The sequence below is a fragment of the Petaurus breviceps genome, unplaced genomic scaffold, assembly GCF_028583685.1.
Source record: "Petaurus breviceps papuanus isolate PSGF00001 unplaced genomic scaffold, PetGlider_PUasm1.0 185, whole genome shotgun sequence".
Taxonomy (NCBI): domain Eukaryota; kingdom Metazoa; phylum Chordata; class Mammalia; order Diprotodontia; family Petauridae; genus Petaurus; species Petaurus breviceps.
The window spans coordinates 7,523,564-7,538,199 of NW_027185797.1; the positions used below are offsets into that span (position 1 = coordinate 7,523,564).

At 41.0% G+C, this 14,636-nt stretch overlaps 1 protein-coding gene across 1 annotated transcript in view; it reads right to left on the bottom strand.

The window, feature by feature from the left end:
- LOC138161569 (collagen alpha-4(VI) chain-like) overlaps nt 1–14,636 on the bottom strand; it is a 168,409-nt gene that overhangs the window by 135,834 nt on the left and 17,939 nt on the right. The window contains exons 6-9 of the mRNA XM_069088300.1: nt 10,963–11,064; nt 8,082–8,738; nt 6,219–6,770; nt 5,267–5,824 (exon numbers count right to left, since the gene is read on the bottom strand). Of these exons, the coding sequence (XP_068944401.1) occupies nt 5,267–5,824; nt 6,219–6,770; nt 8,082–8,738; nt 10,963–11,064 (1,869 nt within the window). The remainder of the gene's footprint in view (nt 1–5,266; nt 5,825–6,218; nt 6,771–8,081; nt 8,739–10,962; nt 11,065–14,636) is intronic.

A 14,636-nucleotide genomic window follows, 5' to 3' on the forward strand; every position in this document is an offset into this window, starting at 1 on the left:
ATAGAAAATCCCTCCAGCACAACTTACTGGCAGCTCATCTGGAACTTGTAGCCTCAGAGGATAGCCCTGAGTCACTGATAGGTTAAATGATTTGCCCACGGTCACACAGCTAGAACCTGACAGAGGCAAGAGGTGAATATAGAAACAGAACCCCTACTTCATCTGCTCCCCTGCCTGTCTTTATGCAGTAAGTCCCACTGAGGTTACATCTATTCTGTTAAATTAAGTATCTCCATTTTTTTTCAGGAATCATCATGAAAATGTGAATTGTATTGTTCTCACTCACCAGGAACAATATCGCTGGATGCACAGAGCTCTCTGACAACCTTCCTCTCAATAATGCCCAGCTGTCCAAAGTCACCCACCACAAACACCCTCTTCACATCGCCACTGATGACCTGAAGTTCAAAAAGGTTGATGACTCCAATACCAATGGCAAAAATGTTGATTTTGTCACTTCTCAAGTCACTTGCTGCTTCCATTACTGAATCAGAGGACATACCATCAGTAAGGACTACCAGGCTCTGTAACACATTCATGTTCTTCCGGCTCCCATTGGCTGGTTCGAAGAAACCCTTTACAAATCTCAGCCCTTTGCCAGTGAATGTTTTACTTCTCAACTGGGTAATCTTGTCAATGTGTTCATTGATTTCAGCACTGGAGTAGAAAGCATTGAGGTAAAACTCTTTCTTAGGATCAGTGCTATACTGAGCTACCCCAATGCGGACCTTATCCTTGCCAATAGTGAAACTATTCACTATTTGTTTCATAAAGGTCTTCATGGCAGTGAAGTTTCGGGGATGAATGCTCAAGGATCCATCAATCAGAAACACAAGGTCTATTTGCTCATGGCCACAAACTGGAAAAGAAAAAAAAGATTCATTTTTTAAAGCTAAAAACAGGTTTGGAAAAGCGTGATCTTTGTCCAAGTCTGTCCTCCTTGCTGTTTTTCCCGTTTTTACTCTTACTCCCAACTCTGGCCAACTGAGCCATGCAAATGAGCAAAAACACAGGTCTATGTCTTTTAAGAAATCACGCTAAACATAAAAGAAATGAGGCTATGGACAGGTACAGCTTTTAGTGCACTGTGAAAAAAATAAGGGTACAGATAGAGAGGAGACCTGTGAGTTCATTGATACACAGAAGTCACAGGTCAGGGAACTCACCTTTTCTACAATCCAGAATCTCAGAAAATTGCCTGGGAGCCATAAGAGGTGAGGCCATTTACCCAGAGTCACACAGTTAGTAAGTGTCAGAGGCAGAATCTGAACCCAGGTCTTCCTGGAATTGAGACCAGCTCTCTTATCCATTACACCACCGCTGCCTCAGAATGAGACAACATATCATATATCAGCCTCAATCTGGAAGGTGTGTCCAAACTCAGCCTTAGACTATGACTTGGGTATGTAGGAAAAGAATGTTTCCAAAAAGTACCTGTCTTCTTTCAATTCTGACCAACTGAGATTGAGCAAATCATCCAGACACTTCCCATAACTAAAATTCTCACTGATAACAATTCAGGCAAATTTGTAAGCTGATTAAACTAGAAATATATCCTGACTGTTCATAAGAGCACTGGGTTTAGAGACAGAAGAACCTGAGTTCAAATTCTGGCTCTGCCCATGGGACAACGTTAGGCAAATCACTTTGGTTTCCAGTTTTCCCACATGGCTAATGAAGTGGTTACATTGGTGAGGGGCCTTCTCAAGGTGCCTTGTAGCTCTGAGTCTATGACTATATTGTCCTGTAACCCTACAACCTAATTCAGGCGTTTATACTATTGCATGCTGCCCAGCATCATGCAGCTCCCAGCTAGGCAGCAGCAAGGGCTATGTGTGGGGTGTTTGTTTTGGGGTTTTTCGGGGGGAGCAGGTTAGAAGAGGAATGAGTGACATACCCTCCCAGCATCAGAGAAGAGGAAGTTCTAGGAAAGACTGGAACAAGGCTAACTGTTTCTTTGATAGCCACTGTTCCCTGGGTATACATCCTCCTTTCCCATACCATCCCAACACATCTCAGTCCAGTTTGCTTCCCTTCTGAATGAGCTCTGCTTCAACATCTGGTACTTGATTATAGCAATTCCTCAATAACTTGGAGAGAGGACATGGCCTCACGGTGTGATCCAGGGATCTCTGGGAGAATGTGAGACACTTTCAGGAGGTTTACATGGTCAAAATTATTTTCATAATTATACTATGACATTCATTTCTAATATGGTAAAAATTAATAGATATAATGCACAAAAACAAAAGTTCTCAGGGGGATGCATCTAAATCTTTAAGGGTATATAAAGGGGCTCTGAGACCAAGAAATTTGAGAGTCTCTAGACTACTGGAATAAGTTCTGGATTTGGATTTTAAAGACATGGGTTTGAACATCAACTCTACCATTAACCAAAAGGACAACCGTGAGCAAGTAATCTAAGCTTTCAGGACATTAACTTCTTAACATATAAAACAACGAGCTAAACAGGATCATTTCTACAAACCTTTCTGGTCCGGTGACTTACACCCCTAGGATCCAAAAGCTTGGCCCATCTGTGTGCAGGCTAATTCCCTGAAACAGTTTATATGGCACCAGCCTCTCACTTTCTCCCTGGATGTTTTCTCTAATTGAATACCCACTCAGACCTATTCTTTGATCTCTGACACATAAACGCTCCCTGTTTATCCTTGGCCCACATCCCTAGATCTCCAAGGGATGGCCCTGCCCCTACCCTAACCTTTTAAAGAATAGATGGGGTTCAGTGAGGGGCCTCAGAGAATCAAAAAGACTTCCAACCGGATAAGAAGCTAGGGCAACATGAATGACAGCATCCTTTCTAAATCAGAAGTTCTTGAGCTGTCACTCCTGAAGAAATATTGTGGTTTAGTCAGGCTGGACTGCACAAAGAGTAATTAAAATAATGGCCAACTGGAAAAAAGCTATTGGAGAAGAGTTACATACTGAAGGGGGGGAAGGCTCAGTCATTTTTTTTGTTGTTGACCAAACTAAACAAAGTGAATAACCATTAACCCAAGACTAGCTTGAAAAACTTGTGGTAGATGAATGCAAAGTAATATTTTTATACAGTCAGGAAAGGCAAAGATAAAGAATACAGAGAAATATGAGAAGACTCATATAGATTGATCCAGAACAAGCAAATCATGGGACAATATCTCCAATGACAGAAGTAACAACAGGACTAAGAAGCAGCTGAACTCAAGCCACTGAAATTGGCCAGTCTTAATGAAAGATGCTTCCTTCTTCTTGGGAGACAGTAAGCCCCTATTAGTGGCGGAATGCTGTATATGCTTTTAATTCAATATGATTCATCCATCTATTTTCTTAGTTTTGTTATTGTTATTATGAGGGTAAGTTTAAAGAGGGGCAATGATAGCTAATTTGGCAATTCTTGGTATAAAAAATACACTCATTACCAATAAATCATTTTTTGAGAAAAAAGAAAAAGGTTCACTTACTTGGTTTTGATATATTGCATATGGCATGAGTCATTTTTTCATGCAAATTGTAAAGTTCATCATAACTCTGAACCACAAATGATCTATCCTGATACCCCGTGATAGTGTGAAGTTCTGGCTTCTTGACGCTTTTTATTCCAATGGCGAAGACATTAATGTTAGCTTCTTTCAGAGCCTCTGCTGAGTGTGACAGGTATCCTCGTTCTTTATACTCAGTCGGCTTATTGGTAATGAGCACCAAGATCTTGGTGATACTGAAGGAAAGGTGATCTCCACGCATGTCAGCAAACACTCCCTTAGCAGACTTTAAAGCCGTGGCTGTGTGGGCTTTTCCTGCCTTGGGTTTCAAGTGTAAAATGGCTTCCCTAATCTGAGCTTTGGTAATGTAGGTACCCAATGAAAACAGTACTTCTGAATCATCACTATAGGAAACAGCCCCAAATCTCACATTGTCCTTTCCAACCAGTGAGTCATTGACAACAGCTTCCATGAGTCTATGGATGGCCACAAGCTCTTGGCTGGTGGTGCTGCTAGATGCATGTACCAAGAATAGAATATCTGCTACTTCTGTCTTTTTGCAGGCTGCAAGAAAGAAAAGTAGAAAACTGCTAGCACATTCATTCATTCATTCAGGGAATAGGTGCCTACCTTGAACGCAGTCATGCTCTGAGCTCTTATAAATTTTCAGATGGGAATGCAAGACAGTGTGGGATCCTAGTTTAGGAGCCAATTATGCCCAGTCATGTTGCCTATGCACTTAGGAACCTAATGCAGTCTAATATATAAAGACAGTAGCAGAACATTTGAACATAGACATGTTGGTTCCAATCCTAACTCACTCCTGGCTTAAAAAATAAAAGGAACCAAGTATGCTAAGTCTGGAGAATTCAACAAGCATTCATTAAGCACTTACTATATACCAGCAGAAGTGATGAACATTTATTAAGTACCTACTATGTTCTTATGCTTATGAGATCACAGTAGGTGCTTAATAGTATATACACTGTAACATATTAGGTGGTTAATAAATACTTGTTGCCTCATTGATTGAACTGCAAGAATCTAAACTAGGTGATGAAATATTTAAAATAACAGCCCCTGCCCTCAAGGAACTTATATTCCATTGAAGGGATAAGCAAATAAAATTTATAGAATAAGTTAAAAAACAATTTTAAGGTCAGTAGGGAAAGAGCATGATTACCTGAGGGAATCAGGAAACATGTCATGTAGAAGGTGGCAACTAAGCTGAGCCTTCATGGGAACTGGGGATTCCAAGAGAAGAAGGAGAGGAGGGACATGACCACTCACTTTCTTCCAACATGTGAAGGAGGCAAACATGTGGATATGAGCTGAGGCTTGTTCTAATCAGGGCCAAAGAGCAGAACCAGAAACAAGGGATAGACAAACTCATTTAAAAGGAAAAAAAGACCCAACAGGCCCATCTGAAGTAGAATGGGAAACAGAAGGAAATAGGGGATTCTGGGAGGGCTTTAAATAGAGACACAGTGAATGTCTGCCAGGGATAGTGAAGGGGAAGGTTTCCCTGTCTGGGTATCAGACAAACAGAGAAGCTGAACAGCCTCCCAGCCATAAGACTTTATGAGTCTGTGAGCTTACAAAGAAGGCTTTGCAGACACGCGTGGAATCACAGAAGAGCTCAGTGTGAAGACACACACATACAACACACACACGACACAGAGCTACAGGAAACTTCTGAATCTAATTAAACCCACTGGGTATCCTCTACATGCTCCATGTGTGAATTTAAAAACAAACAAACAAAACATAGGTTTGCTGTCACTCACCCTCTTCCATATTGCAGAGCCTAAAAAATATCTCCTTTTCCAGGAAAAGGAGTGAATCAAAGTTATCCCCATAATACACCTTATCCTGGGCACCTGTGACCTCCAGCAGCTGGGAGTTGTTGGCCTTATGTGCTCCAATGGCAAAGATCTTGATTCCTTTATCTCTGAGGGCCTTGGCTGTCATTTTCACAGCATCCCTGGATTCCCCATCAATGATTAGGATCAAATACTGGGGGACATTAGGTCTTCCTCCTCTTGGACTATCAAAGTAAGGAGAAGCAAAGGATAGGGCACTCCCCAGCAGGGTGCCTGCTTTAAGCTGTACCATACCAGAGATGGCCCTAAGAATGTCCTGCCTGAAGGAGTATGTGTTGAGCTGGAACTCTTCCTGGGTGTTTGAACTGAATTGCAAGAGGCCAATCTGTACTTTCTCAGGGCCGATATCTGACTTGTTTACCATCTGCCTCATGAATTCCTTCATTTTGTCAAAGTCGCTGGAGCGGACCCTCTCAGAGCCATCGATCAAAAACAGAATGTCTGCTTTCATATCCTTACAGACTGGGAAAATATAAAAAAAAGGAACATTCAACGTCTGAATTTAGTGGAACCCAACCTCCATCCCCCAATCCCACCCCACTTCCAGAAATGTGACAGCTTAAGTGAAAAAAGCTCTTCTGAAAACAGAAATCCACTATAGTTTATAAGGCACAATCCATCCCTTTCTCAAGCCAATAAAGTATTGTGTACCTAGGTCTGAGTGGACCAAGAACATAAAATGTGTTCTTCTTAACTCCCCATGGGTCATCATAACTCTCTATGTTCCATGATGACCTAACTTATTCTTCCCACCTGTAAGTCAGATTGAAGATGGGACATATTCAAGGAGTGTAAATGTCCACCCTGTTCTGGATGATAGGTGGGAGTTGATTTAGGACCTGCTTGTCTTCCTTACCCTCTAAGAAGCAGATTTCCTGTACAACTTCTTTCTGAATATACTTTAAGGAATCAAAGTCATTCACAAAAAACATCCTATTTCCTGAGCCAGAGATCTCGACAAGCTCAGTAGTGATGGCAGATTTTACACCAATGGCATAGATGGTGATATTTTCCTGCCTCAGTTCTTCTGCAGCCTGGGCCACTGGGTCCTGGGACTTCCCATCAGTGATGACAATGAGGAAGCGAGAAACTTTGTCCCTGGCAATATTTGAAAAAAGATGCTTCATGAATCTCAGGGCACCTCCCGTAAGGGTGCTACCTTCTATTTGCCGGATGTCTGCAATGGCCCTCTTCAGCTGGGCCACACTGGTATGCTGGCTGATGTCAAACTCAGTCTGGGAATAGTCTGAGAACTGGACCACACCAAACCTCACTTGGTCTGCACCAACATGGAACACACTTATCAGCTGGTACATGAATGTCTTCATTTCCTCAAAGTCTTCAGGGACTATGCTGCCTGACCCGTCAATGAGAAAATAGATATCTGCTTCTTCCGTGTTTGTGCAACCTAGTCAATGAGAACACAGACACAGGTAAAAACACTACATGGAGTATTAGGAGGCATAGCCTAAGAAATCAATCTATCGGCATGTTCTGTGTTCCAGGCATTGTGCTAGATGCTGGAGATACATGGACAAATATGAGGGCTCCTGCCCTCAAGAAGCTTATATTCCATGACTGCCCAAGGCTTTTCATGTAGGAGCAGATGATGAAGAGGCAGCATAGTGCGGGAGCAAGAACATCGGATCACGCCAGAGACCTACGATTGAATCCTAACTCCAATATTAATGAGTCATGCAGCCACAGCTGAGTCACTCTCAAAATCAGTTTTTCCCATCTGTAAAATGGAAAAATTGATTTAGAGCTGGAAAGGACCTCAGGGATCATCTAGTTCAACCCCCTCATTTTAGAGAAGAAGAAAGCAAGGCCCAAAGAGGCAGAATAAGGGAAGCACATGAATCGAGGTCTTACAACTCTAAAGCAAGGGCTCTTCCCACTGCTCCACACTGCATCTGAAGGGGAGATGAACTTGATGACCCCTAACATGTGATGAGGACAAATGTGAGTGACCTTTACAATGATGATGATGACAAGGATGGATAGAATGGAAGCTGTTCTCTTACTAGCCATGACCTTCCTCAGACTCGACGCTCCCTGCTATGGCCCAGCAAAGTCCACGGCATGTACCCTAATGACTGGGACTTGCCCTTTTAAGTGAGGTTCTCTTTCAGTGAGCTACTCTATGACACAGCTTTGCCTATAAGGGAGGAAGAAGCCAGCAGTACGTTTGCCCACCTCTTATGGCCCATGTGCCACTTCTAACTTCTCTGCGTGACTCCCTAGAGTCTATTACAAAGTCCCAGATGTTTATGATCTGCTTTAGGTGAAGGAGTACAGGAACTCCCCCACACTGATGAAATCACAGATCCTTCAGGCACCTACATGGAGAAGCAAGATGCATTCGTCACAAAACTAAGAAGTGCAAAGTTTCAAGACCTTCTGTGAAGGAGAGGCTACATATACAGGAAGAGCCCTGATCCAGAGCTGAAAGGCCTCGGTACAAGGCTCAGTTCTGCTACTTACTGTGTAAATGGGACCAAGTCACCCTCACCTCCCTGGGTCTGTCTTCTCATCTATATAATTGGGGCTATGGACTGGGTGGCCTCTGAGGTCCCTTAAAACTCTCAGTCTATGATATAAGAGGATTATATGAGATACTTGGAATGGAAGACGGCTATGTAAAAGGAAGAATGAAAGACAGAAGGAAAGGAGGGAGGGAAGGAGAGAAGAGGAGAGAAAGCCAGGGAATGCTTCTTACCTTCTTTCAGGGTACGGGTCATCACTGGAACTGAAAAGGTTTTCTGCACAATCTCTGTGCACAAACGTTTCTTTATTCTGTCTCTGAACACTGAGAGCTGCAGGAATGATTCCAGGTAGATGGCATGCTTCCAAGCTGGGTAGGATGCTATTCTGTCCAGGTCCCTGCTTCCTGAAGCCTTCTGGGTACCCACAGCAAAGAGTGTGACCCCAGTCCGTCGGAGGAGAGAAGCTGGCCTCTCCACCTCATCCTGGGAGTAGCCTTCTGTGATGACCACAGCAAACTGCTGAACACCTTCTCTAGACCGGCTACCCCTCTGTTGAGTGAATACAGTATTCCTGAGGAAGTCCAAAGCAGCTCCTGTCTTGGTCTTGCCACCTATGAATGGTAACTTGTTCAAGTGGCCCAAGATTTCTGATTGGCTGAGGAACGTGTCCAGGCCAAACTCAAGCCTGGGCTCATCACTATAAAGCACCAGGCCAACTCTAACCTTGTTGGGGCCAATATTTAGGGTGTAGATAACTTTCCCCAGGAACTGTAGGACTCGTTGAAAATTTTCTAACCCGATCCTACTCGATGCCTCAATGAGGAACACGATGTCGGCCAGGGAAGCACTAGTACACACTAAAAGCAAAAAAGCCAGAAATGATAAGTCACCTGCAGCCTCAAGTAAAAACAATGAGAATTATTACTATGGTACACACACACACACACACACACACACACACACATACACAATGATGATTTAGAACACATGACACATATTTGATGCTGTAGAATTCAGGTCCAATCTTTTTTTTTCCCTTTCTTTTATGGAAAGGAAGATGATACACAGGTAATATGCATCCAATGTATAGGTATATCCAATACCAAGCAAAGGCAACTTCCCAAGGTTCAAAATACCAGTATAGCTGCTCTCCATTTTATTCAGTGACAAATTAAGAACAGAGAGAATCAAAATATAGCATACTTCAAAATACAGCATTCACCAAGTGTAATTCAATAATTTCCAAGTACAACTCCCGGACATTACATTCATTTAGTCAATTACAAAGTCCCTCTTCTAAGTACTACTCCGCCCCTAGGCTGTACATTCATTTAGTCAATCACAGAGCATAAAAAAGTCAAGTTTCCCACCCTTGGATCACAACTGAATAGGCCATCTACCCCAGAGTTACAACAAGCTTAAGCACAGCATTCAATACCCAAAGAGAGGTCTTTTCTTCATCTTGACCTGAGACAAGTTCTTAGCAATCTTTGTTCCTGGGGAGACAAAGCTTAGCAAGGCCACAAGATAGATTTCCAGTGTCCTCATTAATTTATTCTGTGTCTGCAGAACAGTCCTAGGACCCCTGAAAACATTAGCAAAACCCTCTTCCAGGATTTCTGTAAATACACAACAAGAAAATCCTTCCTCAGGGCTTCTGAACCAACAGCAAGGTTCCAGAACCTCTGCAACAACAGCATGGGCCTTCACCAGTGGGTGCAATTCACTCTCTGTGTGCAGAACAGTTTCAGGACCCCTGAACCAACAGCAAGGTTCCAGGACCTCTGCAACAACAGCACTGTCCTTCACCAGTGTACAAATCTGGCAAAACAACATCAAAACAAAGTACCAGCATAACAGCCATGTCTCCTCAGTCCTTGGCAGCTCTGGGTGGCAGCTCTCAAAAGTCCTGGGCAGTTGGAACTGGCCCTCAGCAATCCTCTCTGTCTCATTTCTCTGCCTCCATGATGTTGCTTCCAAAAAAATTCTTCTGCCTCTCTCTCTGCTTGTGCCTCTCTAAATTCATATCACCAGCTCCTCCCAGTTCAGCCCTCTCTTTTCACCTCAACAAGTCCATCCCACACGTGGGATTCACAAGCTCTGGGTTTTAACACAAGCAATCCAAAAACCAAGCCAATACAGGGGATCTTTAAATTCCATTACTATTACATTCTACCCCTCCAGGATCCTTGGCCTTACAATCTCAATCTAAATGGCCATGGATCCTGGAACAAATAGAGGCACTATGCTTTGTAATCCTTGCCGACTATGCCATAATGTAATGCCATGCACAGAAGCTTTCCAGAAGAACTGCTACTGTGAACAGCTTTTTTAAGGTTCTGATTAGTCAGTATAGTGATCACTCTATTCCATAAACAAAAGCAAAACATCCATGGAAAATCAAGGGACAGCATAATTCAAAATACAGCATTCACCATATTTCAACTTATCACAGAAAATCACAACATAATATTCACAACATAGTCTCAAAGTAAAATAGTCACTCTTAGGTTAATTCAATCAGTCACAAAACAGTCACTCTTAAGTCAATTCAATCAGTCACAAAATAGTCACTCAAGTTAATTCAATCAGTCGCTTATCAGTAGTCTCAAAGTCTTCCACTCTTGGGGCAAAGTCTTGATTAACTCAATTAGTCACTAATCAGTAGTCTCAAAAGTCTTCCACTTGGGGCAACTCAATCAGTCACTAATCAGTAACAATAATAAAAGTACTCAAAGCACAAATCAGTCACTTATTCAGCAAAGTCTTACTAAGTATCATATATAAAACCCTTCACCCTTAGGTCACTAGTAAACTATAATTCCATAATTACTCAGTACCCAAGGAGAGGTCTTTTCATCTTGACTTGGGGCCTGTTCTCAGATTCCCTGGATCCCCTTCCATGGTCCCAGATTCTACCTAGATTCAACAGGCTGTCACCTGGGCTCAAGGCAGACAGCTCCCAGTTCCTTGACCACCTCTCTGGGGAGGTCCTGCTCCACACTGGCATTCACAGGGTCTAGTCCATGTCAGCTCCTTCACCATTTCTGCTCCAAGGAGTTCAAGGCTCAACCAAGCTACAAAGTCTCAGCATCCTGGTCATGCTTCAATCACCTGGGCTCCTGGCTCCGGGGTTCCTGGCTGTGGATTCCAGGTTCCTGGGCTCCTGGCTTTTGGCTCTGGCCTTCTGGCTCCTGGCCTCCTGGCTCTGGGATCCTGTTCAGAAGAAGCTCCACCAAGACAAGTTTTCAGGACTCAGTTCTCCATTCTTCTGTAGCTGTTCTGCCACTAGATCTTGGTCTGAAGGAAATTCTGACTGTGCCTCTCTGGGGCTTTTCTTATATACACAATATTACGTACTTCCTTCAGCCAATTTCCTGTTACTTCAGTAACAAGGGGATAGGAGTTCATACCTTCTGTTCCCCCAATCAGAGGCCTGATCAATTACTAAGTGTTAAGTACCTGCTACTTTTGCCAATACAAAGGGATCTTCAAATTCAAAATTACATTACCATTACAACAGGCCTTAAAAGTTTCCACCTTGAACCATATCCCTACAACTCATATAGACTCTGAATACCTAGAAAATCAATAAGCATGTACCTTTACATAACTTTCTAGTTTCTCTATCTTTGACTTCATTTCTTGAGTAAAATCTACCATCAAGATCTACAGGTTATATCTCTATTTCAGGTGTCATGGTGAATACAGCAGCAGCCCTGGAGTCAGGAAGACCTGAGTTCAAATCCGACCTCAGACACTTAACACAAAACTAGCCGTGTGGCCTTGGGCAAGTCACTTAACCCCAACTGCCCTATCTTCCCCCTTCCAAAAAAGCATAAAAAAAAATAATATATATATACATATATACACACACACACACACACACACACACACACACACACACACACACATACACACACACACACACATATATCTCTTAGGTTCACCCCTTCCTCTCCTTTACCTTAGTCCTGGCTTTATCACTTCATATCTATGTTATTATTATATCCAATTTCCAGGATCTCATCCCAACAGCAGAACCCATATATTTCTGTGTATGAGAGTCACATAATGAAAGAGGATAGCAGAATGGATTAGAAATCAGAGTCTCACCGTATGTTGTTTACAAGAAACACACTTGAAACAGAATAAAATAAAAGGAGATTAACAAAATTGAAAGTGAAAAAAACATTTAATTATTCAATAAAACTAAAAGGTTTTTTAAAAAACAATAAAATAGATAAGCCATTAGCTAACTTGATTTTTATAAAAGATGAAAGAAGAAAACCAAATTGCCAGTATCGAAAGTGAAAAGGGTAAATTCACAACCAGGGCAAAAGAAATTATTAGGAACTATTTTCCTATATTACATGCCCATAAAACTGACCTAAATAAATAGGAAAATATTTACAAAAACATAAGTTGCCCAGAATAACAGAACAGGAAATGTAGTACATAAAAAATCCTATAACAGAAAAATAAATGAAACAACTAATAAATGAATTTCCAGTGGGGAAAAAATATAAACAGGATCAGTTAAATTTACAGGTGAAATTTTAATACCACATAAACTGTTTGGGAAAAGCAGAGGTCCCACCAAATTCCACCTATAACACAAATATAGACTTGATATCTAAACCAAAAGAGTCAAAATAGAAAAAAAATTACAGATTAATTTCTCTAGTGAACACTAACACAAAAATTTTAAATTAAATATAATCAAAGACAATACAGCAACATGTCACAAAGATTGTACACTATAATCGGCCTAGATTTAAACCAGGAATGAAGGGCTGGTTCAATATTAGGAAACGTATAAACAAAATTATCCAAATGAATAAAAAAATTACCAAAATCATGTAATTATATCAATAGATGCAAAAAACAAAAGCTTTTGACAAGATATAATGCCCATTCGTATATTTTTTTAAAAACCCACTAGGGAGGGGGGTGGTTAGGTGGTGCAGTGAGTAGAGCACTGGCCCTGGAGTCAGGAGGACCTGAGTTCAAATCCAGCCTCAAACACTTAACACAAAAACTAGCTGTGTGACCTTGGGCAGGTCACTTAACCCCAACTGCCCTCCAAAAAGCAAAAAAAAATTAAAAAAAAAAAACACTGGAAAGCATAGGAATACATGCAGCTTTTCTTAAAATGAAAAATCACTAACAATTATAGCTATACAAATTTAAACAACTCTGAGGTACCCCCTCATACCCATCCAATTGGCAAAGTTGTCAAAAAAGAAAAATAACAAATACTGGATGGGCTATGGGAAAACAGGTGCCGCATTATTGGTAGAACTATATACTGGTCCAGTTATTCTGGCAAGCCATTTGGAACTAAGCCAAAAAAGTTATTAAACTGTGCATATTCTTTTATGCAAAGATACAGCAACTAGGTCTATTCTCCAAAGAGATCAAAGAAAGAGTAAAAGGATTCTTACATACAAAAACATTTTTTAAATTTTTTTTGTCTTTATTAACTTGTTTACTTTTAATTTACAAGATTCAGTTCCACAATCCCTTGAGTTTCAAATTTTCTGCCCCTCTTTTTTCTCCCCCCTCCCACCCCTCATGGCGACATACAATCAAGTACAGGATCTGCAAATACTTTCACATTAGACATTAGTTAGGTTATAAAGAAGGATTGTAACCGATGGAATGAACCCTGGGAAAGAGGAAACAAAACCAAACAAGAAAAAGAAAGAGAGCAGGTAGTTTGCTTCAATCTGCATTCCAACTCTGTTCTTTCTAGTTCTTTCTCTGGATGTAAACATCTCTCTCCGTCATGAGTCTTTTAGAGTTGTCTTATAACCCTGAATTGCTGAGAAGAGCCCAGTCTATCAAAGTTGGTTGTCACACATACGCTGTGTCTGTAATTGTGTACAGATTTCTCCTGGTTCTGCTCATACAAAAACATTTTAAGCAACTCTTTTTGTAGTAGCAAAGAAGAAACTGAATGGTGCCCAACAACTGGAGAATGGCTGAATAAGCTATGTTATATGAAGGAGCTGGAAAACTGTGCTATATAAGAAATTATGAAGGAGATGGTTTCACAAAAACCAGGGGAAAGTTGTACAAACTGATTCAAAATGAAATGAGCAGAACTAGGAAAATAATTTACACAATGACAACAATATTGTAGAGATAAGCACCTCTGAAACACTTAGGAACTCTGATCACCACAATGACGCAACGCTATGCCAAAGGGTTGAGAAAAAAAGGATTAAACATGTTATCTACCTCCAGATAGAAAGCTGAAGAACTCAGAGTATAAAATGAAGCATGTTTTCTTTTCCTTTTCTTCTTTTTTTTTTGGACACATTATGAAATAAATATTCAGAGAAATTGTAAGTAAAAGTATTATAAATCAAATCATGTTTAAATATACTAGAGAAACTTTCTGGGTAAAGGAAACCCATTGTGAATCTGCTTCTTAAAACTTAAATGAATAAAATTTAAATTAATTAAGGTGAATAATTAAAATTAAAATGAATAATCACTCTCAATTTATCTTTTGTATCAATAGAGAATTTTTCATTTCTCTATACAACAGAGAATATATGCATACCATACTCTCATTCCAGTCATTCAAAACCTCATTGCCTGAGAGAGAAATAACATAGAAAGTATAAAAATGTTTTCCATTGGGGGGCGGCTAGGTGGCGCAGTGAGTAGAGTGCTGGCCCTGGAGCCAGGAGGACCTGAGTTTGGATCTGGCCTCAGACACTTAACACACACACACACACACACACACACACACACACACACACACACACACACAC